Genomic DNA, 10,005 nt, shown 5'->3' with positions numbered 1-10,005 from the left:
AAACATATTTAAAATTATAATTTTCGATATACAGGTATTCGATACGATATCGATATTTCGATATATCGTACTGAGATTCGATATATCATTACGATATATCGAAATATCGAATTTCAGTACGATATATCGAAATATCGATACGATAACGATATTGATATTATCCCTATCGAAAGTTCGATATATCGAAACTTTCGATACGATAACGATATGAAATTCTTTCATATCGATATTTTCGATACGATATACGATACAACGTATTCGATACGATATCTCGTATCGACCCACCCCTAATCCAAATAAGTAACGTCAAAGGGCAAAACCGTTATTCCGGCCCAAACAACAGCACCGCCATCAACCAATCTCACTCCATAAAAAACCTCAACGTTAAGAAACACGTAAGCTGACCGACCACCTTAAACTATAAAACCATCGGCTCCTCCAAACTTACTGCTCAAATCCAATAAAAATTACTCACGCACTAAACCAGAGGCTGTGTTTTCCGTTGGCCCTCTTCTCTATATAGTATTTCTTTCTACAGTATATTTGTTTCCACCGTATTCCTTACCTCTCCTCCACCAAACAAACCTTTCTCACTTTTGATTTCTGTTTTAATCTCGTATAGTTTGAGTCTTGCGAAATGGGTTTCTCAGTTCTTGAATCTTTCTTGAGGTATTGATTCATTTTAGATATCGTTTTGGTTTTTTACTCCCTCTATTCTGCACCGTTTCTTCTTCAAATTTTGCTTCTGTAGATTTTTTTTAGGTGTCGCTTTCAGAATCTAGCTATGGCCGCCCTAATTCCTCCAGCTAGTCTTAATTTATTAGGTTGCTGACTTTTTGAAAAATTAGACTTTTTCTAATCGATTAGCAAATTCTAGTTTTCCTTCCTTCTTGGAATTGTCGATCAAGCAAAACTCTTGTCGCGATGTGCAGCGAAAAATTCGACGACAATTTGATCTCTGGATCAAATCACGTTTCAATCGAGAAGAAGAGCCAAAAACTGACGCTGTTTGAAGATCTCGTAGAAGGTTCAGAAGCCTTGGATTCGAATTCTTGCCCCTCCGACTGCGAGAGCGGCGTTTCCGGCGGCGAAAACGACCGAAATTCCGGCGGTGGCGGACAAGGGATTCATGGGATAATCGCGAAGAAGTTGGTGTCGAGCTTGAGCTCGAGCGGATTCGATGTCAGAGTTGAGGGGATTCGTCGGATTGATTTCTCGAGCTTTACGAGCAGAGCAAAGCTTCAATCTTTCTGCATATATTCGAAGGCGGTTGAGATGAAGTGCAACGGCGATGCCAATGTGAAATACGCTTGGTTTGGAGCTTCCAAGCCTGAGATTACTGCGATTCTCTCTCACGGTTTCAGCCTTCCAACCAGTAAAGGAACTCATGGATATGGAGTTCATCTCTCCCCCGTTGATCATCCTATTCATAGGTAACCATCATTTTACTATCATTGTTACTATTTGGCTTATCTTTGTTTGGATTAGTTGATGTTAATGTTAGTATACGTGTTGTTTGTGTGTGTTCAGTTTGGCATTGGATGGTGCTGATGAGAATGGCCTAATGCACATGTTGCTTTGCCGAGTTATAATGGGGAAAATGGAGGCTGTTTTGGGTGGCTCCGATCAATACAATCCGAGCTGCGAAGAGTTTGATTCCGGCTGCAATGATTTAGCCTCTCCCCGGAGATACATTGTCTGGAGTTCGCGTATGAATACTCACATCTTACCCGAATACGTTATCAGTTTTAAAGCATCGAATAACCGAGGTGAGGACTACTTTAGTGTTCCACATTGGTTGGTTAGGACAACTTGTGTGAAGTTTATAGACGAATTGGATCTTTTCATATTTTCTTGTAAGTAACAACTAATCTGATTGCAGAGAAACGGAGGAAGTTGCAGCCTCCGAGGGTTCCAAGGTCGGATTGGATGCCATTTCCTAGTCTCATTGCAGCGATGTCCAAGTTCTTGCCTCGTGATCCCATTGAATCGATTTCGACGCTTCATAGTGCCTACAGGGTATGGATTTTTCTTGATTTATGACTAGGGAAGTGTCTGAATTCTTCCTGGTTTTGAACTTGGTTTGATCTTTGATTTGCAGAAGCAGAAGGTGACACGCCACGAAATGATTCGACGTGTGAGGGATATAGCAGGGGACAAGTTGCTGATGGGCATCATAAAATCTTATAGGAGCAAGGTATGCAGATGAATTTAGCCTTACAAGAACTTAGTTTAATGTTGATGTCTGAGTTTGGTGATGTTTAGTTCTAGATTTTATTTCACTAAACTGGTGTTTGTTTATCAATGTTGCAGACAAAATCACATCTTTGAGCTAGTGAGCAGAGCAAGTTTGAGTGAAGTTGATGCTGATTAGAAGTATTATGTGTGAAGCTGACAGCATAACATATGATTGTACATACAATGAAGAAATTGAAGCGGTTGAAATTTTTACTTTGCATATTGCTACACTTTTAAGTGAGTTGTATATCACCAATTAAGCAATTTTCGCAATTATCTTATCCGTCTCATTTTCGGTGAAATACACATGCGTTGATGCGACAAATCGACAATTAATTTTACCTACTTCATTCATCATATGAATATGTAACGCCTTAAAGAAAGAAGAAAGTAACAAACATGGTTATAATTTAATAACTATATGTTTAAAATCAGTTGTCACATACATAAGTGATAATTGCAAAACTTATAAAATTCAAAATTTATAATTTTATTACCTTTCGTTATTTATTTACTAATTTAGAAGAGATGATTAAGTGATTTACAACTATATTTCAGTTTTTAAAAAGAAATGTGAAACAGACCCTAATTTATTGATCTTTTATTATTTAATTTAGTTTGTTTTAAAACCCCAATCATGCACTAAAAATCCAATTGGTTTTTTTTTTCAATTATAAATATAAATATGTGTATTTTGTTTCACTACAAACTTATATTTTTAATGATTTCGTCATACTATAAATTAGTACAAGTCTCTAGAGAAGAATGTGAGATAGTATAATAAGGTACAATTATTATTTAAAAAACAAATAAACTTAAAATTCACATAGCTCATACATTGAATTTATGGGCGCATGAAAGAGATTATGATTCCATGAGCATCAGTTGACCTTTGTCTAAACCATCATTTCTCAATCATTAAATTGATCAAAACCAGCAGACAACCCTTTTATGATCATTTAGGAAAGCATGAATTGTTCATAATTAGCGTTCATTTAATTAGGGTATAATTTACTACATTAATTTGTAGATGCAACGTTTAATCTTCTATTAACAACAAATTGAGTGATTGAGGATATTTCTTCTCCATTGTATCAAAAGTTAAGCTCTCCCCTATAAATTAGATTGATATGGTTCATGATTTCATAATTTTTGGATGAATATCTTGAATAGGAATAAATTAAAATAAATTCATAATAAATTATAATATATTAGTTAGATATATTATAGATTTTCTTCAAATTTGCAAAACTAATAAAAGGATTTGACTTACCTTCTAAAATAGAGAACATGATGGAGTATATGTATATATACTTTATTTCTTAAGTATTATCATTCAACGAAATAATAACAGTCGTTCCCATCTAATTATTTTATTATTAAATAGTGTTTAAACTTCTAATTAGTTATAAATATATGTATAAGCCTTTTTATTTTTAACATATGATGAAATAATAATAGTCATTGTCTAAAAATAAAACAAAGTCTTATACCCTTTGATTTAGAAAGAACCTCGTGTACATATAACTAGATGGTTATTTCAAATGGAGAACGGAAAAACCATAATAATTTTAGATTTTAAGTACTTGTTATCGAAAGGACAAAAACTATATGCAAAGTCACAGGAGAGGCGAAGCAAAAGAAATAGATAAGAACTATAACAGAAATTTCAATAACATAAAAAGACCGACTGGTCTACAAGGAAATTTTAACTGAAGCCCAACAACTGGAAATGAGAAATGAAACAAACCCTAAACATCGAAATAATTGAGACATGCATATGAATAATGTGTTTGTGTGACAAAATAAATATCAAGGTTTCATTTATATAATATTTTTCAAATAATGATTATGGTATGATTCGTGGTTGATACAATAATTTACTGTATTTGACAATTTTCAATTAGAATCAATCTCAAATTGATTGATAAATTATACCTTAATCTTCATCATCGTGATTGATACAATATATTAGTATAGTTGAAGAATTTCAATTAGTATCGATCTCAAATTGATTGATAAATTATAAATTAATCATCATCGTGATTATACAATATTTTTATCAATCTCAAATTATAATAAGCATTATCCCAAAATCATTATATAATGATGACGCCTCTATAAACGCTTGTATAAAGTTATAATTTGAGATTGATATTAATTGATATTTTCTCAACTACACTAAAATATTGTAAAGACGATAAGTACTAAGTTGTTGGATAGTAATAAGTCATGATTTCCAGGATACTAATTAAAGACGTACTCCACCAAATTATGGCGATTTTATTTCAAAGCATTCATATGAATCATGATCACATACTGTTTGGATGAATCATCGATGAGAATAATTAAAAACAAATTTTATTATAAAATTACAATATTTCCATAAGATATCATAGAATAACTTTTTTAAAAACTTAATAAAAGCATTCAAATTGACAAAATACTGAACTTTTTAAAGTCATCAGTGTCCAATTATTTTATACGGAGTATTTAAAAATTCTAAAATTTTGAAGTTATAACAATGGCTACATGTATATATACTTAGTGTTTTAGTGTTATCATAAAAAAAGTATAATTATAGGCATCCAACAATTTTGAATACTTTTAAAATTTCAAATTTTAAAAACGACTGCATGTATATATACTTAATATCATAGTGTTATCATTAAATGAAATAATCAAAGTCATTCACATCTAATTATTTAATTAATCATACTTTATAAAATTTAAATTTATGAAAACGACAACATGCATGTATAAGGTTTAGGGTTTAGGGTTTAGGGTTTAGTGTTATCATCAAATGAAATAATTAGAGTCATTCATATCTAATTATTTTATTATTATATTTTTTAAAGTTTCAATTTATGAAAACGACTACATGCATATATACTTGATTTCTTAATGTTATGTTCCAAAGAAATACCATTCACATCTAATTATTTTACTTTCAAATGGAGTAGTAATTTTTAAATTTGTAATTATAAAAAATGACTATATGCATATATACTTAACTTCTTCATGTTATCATCAAATCGTATTAGTTTCACATCTAATTATTTTATTATTAAAAACTTTTAAATTTGTCAATTAAAAAATAACTACATGCATATTAGTTAGTTCGTTTATTTAAAATTATTGTTTATACACACCACATGCAGGAATGAAAGGCAACAGATATCTCTTTTTATTTTATATTAAAATATTTTTTAAAAATATTCATAAATATTGTAAAATATAGTAAAACTGATGAATTAAAATAGATAGCAATTCTATTTACCATATCATCTATTATAGGATTTAGTTTTATATATATATATATTTATATATATATATATATATATATATATATATATATATATATATATTTTAAATAACATAGATATCTAACTAAAATGAAAACAAAAAAAGCAGATACTTAGAATTGATAAGTATTTTTAATTTATCAATCTAACTAAATTTTTATGAATATTTAATTTATCAATCTAACTAAATCGTACAATATTTAAATGAAAACAATATTTCAATATATGTGGAATGAAAACATGCGATCCAAACACATCTTCAACCATGATGCAGAAATTAAATAATACTCCAGAAGCAATAAAAGTTCAATTCCAAGATTCCAAATCCATAAACAAAAATAAACCTTTCACTCAAACAAAAAAAATCCCAAAAACAGTATAGTTATAAAAATTGCAGACGCGAAATAGATACTCCATTATGATGCACTATTTACGACGAGACCGATTCTTTTCGACATCACTTTTGAATCGCTTTTGCTCTGGTCTGCCTCTTGGTCGGTTAACCTTCGGATCACCAACAACAATTTCAAGGCTTATTCCTTCTTCAGCCAGAACAGAAGCAGATGCTGCAGGAGAAGGTGTTTTCCAATTTATAAGCGCTTTCTTTGTCTCCTTATTCCTCTTCTTCAAAAATTTCCTTTTTTCTTCAAAAGAACCACCCAATTCTACACATTCTTGATAATCTTGCTCCATTTCTTGAGTTTCTTTGTACTCGGCTGTCATGTGAGGATATCCACTTGTAAATACAATACTAGAATGCGGTTTATACACATCCTATCGCCATCTTCATAATATTTATCTTTCATTCACATGTTGAACATCTTTATAAACTAAAACCTTCAACACATGAACACATAAAATACCCTTAAATTCAAACTTGCGGCAATTGCAAGAGATGTACTCCCCAGACGGCCTATAATCCACAATGTAAGTATATTGCCTATGATATTCAATACACCCAATGAGCATTTCCAATACCTCAAACCTCTCAACACCACCTACATCATCTTCTCCAACACAAGCAACTTCTTTGACATTGCAATTGCATATCTTGTTAATTTCTTCTTGGAATATCTTGTATAAGTTTAACGTGTAGGCCCTTGAAAATTGGCCTTCCCATACGTACTTCGAAGTCAGTCTCGGTCTCCAACTCTTTGACTGAAAATCAGCTTCCAACTCCTTCCTAATTTTATCATTTATAGCAACTTCATATTGTTCCACAAACGTCTTCAAAGTGCTTTGAGAATTTACGTAATAATCAAAAAATGCATGCATTGACTCGCTTCGTTGAGTTGACACCATGCCTGCCCAAAAATAATGGTTCAAGTAAATAGGGGCCCAATTCTCCCGTTCCGCATAGAGATCCGTAAGCCACCTACTAGTCTGTAGACCATGCTGAGATAGGAATTCAGCCCACCTTTCTTCAAACTGCACAATGCTAAGGTTGTTATAGATCATGGAGTAAAATTCTGTTGAGCATCTTTTATACTCAGCAACACCTTTAAATTTTTGGGGAATTTTCTGGCATATGTGCCATAAGCATAAACGGTGGATGGTATTGGGCAAAACTTCTCTAACAGCAATCTTGATACTCTCGCATTGATCTGACAATATCGCAGTAGAATGAACCCCCCGCATTGCCTCTACCCAATTACTAAAAAACCACTTAAAGGAATCTGCATGCTCGTGTGACAACAACGCACATCCTAGTAGAATAGATTGGTTATGGTGATTTACACCGACAACCGTTGCTAGAGGCATCTGATATTGGTTGATCAAGTAGGTTGTATCAAAGCTCACAACATCATGAAAATCTTGATACGCAGCTATGCTACACGGATGGATCCACATCACATTGCGGAGCCTCAAATCTTCATCAAGATCCATCAAATGGAAAAATGTCGGATCCTTTTTTTGCAACGAGCTAAAGAGCTTATGGATGGCGTTTGCATCTCCATCTCCAAGCCTCAACCTTCTCCTCTCATTAATAAAGTTTCTACAATCTCTTGGAGTTGCTCCTAATTTGTCAGGACCTCCAGATTGAACTTCTACCAATCTAATATTTTCGCAAACCCGTATTCCCGCGATGTCATTTTCTTCCAATTGCCTCTTCATCCTCATAGACAAACTTCTATGACTTGCCATTAAAGCTGTCATATTTGGATCTAAATCATGATTGTGGCCCAATTCAACAGTAGTCACCTTCCATTCACCAGAATAACGCTTAATGGCATTGATATGTGCCCGACAACCTGTTTTTTTGGTATGTTTCTTACAATCCAATTTTCCAGCCCGATCACATGACATCACAATATACGTACTACTATTACTTCTACACATCACGACAAAACCTTGTTTTTTGGCAAATGAATTATACGCCTCATAGAGTCTCGTATCAGAATCGAACATCATTCCATATCTAGGACCGTCTCTAAGTAACTCATCAAATGTATCTTCATGTGAATCGTGCATGTTATCTAAATGCCACACAAATGATATACGAAAAAAAATGAATGAAGTTGTGGGGGATTAATAGGTGCACTCAATAATCAATAAAATGAGAATGAGTTTTTAAGAACAAACAAATACCTTCTCGTATAGTCTCGTCTTGCGAACCTTCTTCATCGTCGGATCCAAACATGTCGTACAAAATATCATTGATGTTGGAATTAGCCATGGATATTGCTCAATTTTTTTAAAGGATTTCAAGCACTTCAAAAAATAAGTGTAAAAGTTATAACTAATGTTATATTTTGAATATAACGGTACTATGTTAAATAATGGAAAGTTTTCAAAGAGAAATTTTACATATCATGCAACGTATCAATTCCATTATAGTTATTAGACATTTAATTAGTTGAAAATTCATAAATCAATTTACAAAATTTGCCTAAATCAATGGGGATTGAAATGTAAAGGTATCCCTTCCATTTATAAATAATAATTTTTGTTAGATAGAAATTTTATTAGTCTTCAATGTATGAAATATTCCAGTTTTAAATGATAAGTTTAGTTTAATAGAAATTTTTTTAGTCACGAAATTCTGTTTATGAAATTTGCCTAGATAAATGGAAATTCAAATTTGATGATATCACAATAGAACTAGTTATGATATTTAACTATATAATGCAACACTATCACAATAGTATTAGTCACGAAATTATGATATTTACCTAGTTTTGATATCACAATAGTATTAGTCACGTAAATATCACAATAGTGTTAGTCATCAAATTAGTCACGAATTCAAATTTGCCTAGTTATGAAATTAACTATATATTGCAACACTATCAAAATTGGCTATCAAATTTTGGATTACCTCAATTTATGATATTTACCAAAGTAAATTGGAGTACATTTATTTTGTAGTGATCATCCATGTTACTATAAATGCTCCATGTAATTTGATAGTAATTTGAATTTACATATATAACAAAAGGGTAGTTTAGTGAAGATATAATATCTAATATAAAAACCGGTTAAAAATTATAGGGGTATATTGTATATATAATCATTGTTAATATATCTTTATTCATAATTTAATAACTATATGTTTAAAATCAGTTGTCACATACATAAGTGATAATTGCAAAACTTATAAAATTCAAAATTTATAATTTTATTATCTTTCGTTATTTATTTACTAATTTAGAAGAGATGATTAAGTGAATTACGACTATATTTCAATTTTTAAAAAGAAATGTGAAACAGACCCTAATTTGTTGATCTTTTATTATTTAATTTAGTTTGTTTTAAAAACCCAATCATGCACTAAAAACCCAATTTGTTTTTTTTTTCAATTATAAATATAAATGTATGTATTTTGTTTCACTACAAACTTATATTTTTAATGATTTCGTCATACTATAAAATAGTACAAGTCTCTAGAGAAGAATGTGAGATAGTATAATAAGGCACAATTATTATTTAAAAAACAAATAAACTTAAAATTCACATAGCTCATACATTGAATTTATGTGCGCATGAAAGAGATTATGATTCCATGAGCATCAGTTGACCTTTGTCTAAACCATCATTTCTTCTTTTTTTGGTCTAAACCATCATTTCGCAATCATTAAATTGATCAAAACCAGCAGACAACCATGCTAAAAACACAATCGATTTAATGACACTCAATTTACTTCTGGATCAAGCTCACTTTAAATAAATCTTTTTTAATTATGTCATCAATATTATTTAAACGACTTTAGCGTGATATTTAACTGTTGCGTGAATTTAGGTTGACTATTATAACGGTATAAATTTGTGATAAAACTGAAAGTGAATATATATTAAAAGTTAATTAATGCAAGCTGCCTAGGGCCGGCTAAATATACCGAAATACCGCACTTATCGTACCGAAAATACCGAATTTGCGGTATATTGCAAGTTGCGGTATGGTATGATACCTTATCGATATATTTCGGTATGGTCAAGGTATAGATTTTCGTATATCGTGGTA

The 10,005-nt window shown here is 31.4% G+C and overlaps 2 protein-coding genes across 2 annotated transcripts; one reads left to right on the top strand and one right to left on the bottom strand.

Moving 5' to 3' along the window:
* The first annotated feature begins 410 nt into the window (after positions 1-410).
* Positions 411-2,540, top strand: LOC121793633 (probable inactive poly [ADP-ribose] polymerase SRO5). The gene is made up of 6 exons (XM_042191666.1): positions 411-669; positions 933-1,433; positions 1,531-1,769; positions 1,883-2,019; positions 2,102-2,197; positions 2,314-2,540. The coding sequence occupies exons 1-6, from the start codon at positions 638-640 to the stop codon at positions 2,329-2,331; spliced, it is 1,023 nt and encodes a 340-aa protein (XP_042047600.1). The 5' UTR covers positions 411-637; the 3' UTR covers positions 2,332-2,540.
* A 3,429-nt stretch (positions 2,541-5,969) lies between these two features.
* Positions 5,970-8,220, bottom strand: LOC121796576 (protein FAR-RED IMPAIRED RESPONSE 1-like). The gene is made up of 4 exons (XM_042195398.1): positions 8,133-8,220; positions 7,895-8,020; positions 6,407-7,795; positions 5,970-6,259 (listed from the first exon to the last, which is right to left on the bottom strand). Exons 1-4 carry the CDS (start codon positions 8,218-8,220, stop codon positions 5,970-5,972), a joined length of 1,893 nt encoding a protein of 630 aa, XP_042051332.1.
* Positions 8,221-10,005: the final 1,785 nt, after the last annotated feature.

This window comes from Salvia splendens, chromosome 3 (genome assembly GCF_004379255.2).
Source record: "Salvia splendens isolate huo1 chromosome 3, SspV2, whole genome shotgun sequence".
Classification (NCBI taxonomy): domain Eukaryota; kingdom Viridiplantae; phylum Streptophyta; class Magnoliopsida; order Lamiales; family Lamiaceae; genus Salvia; species Salvia splendens.
Note: the sequence above shows the minus strand (reverse complement) of the source record. Positions and strands in the feature narration are given on the sequence as shown.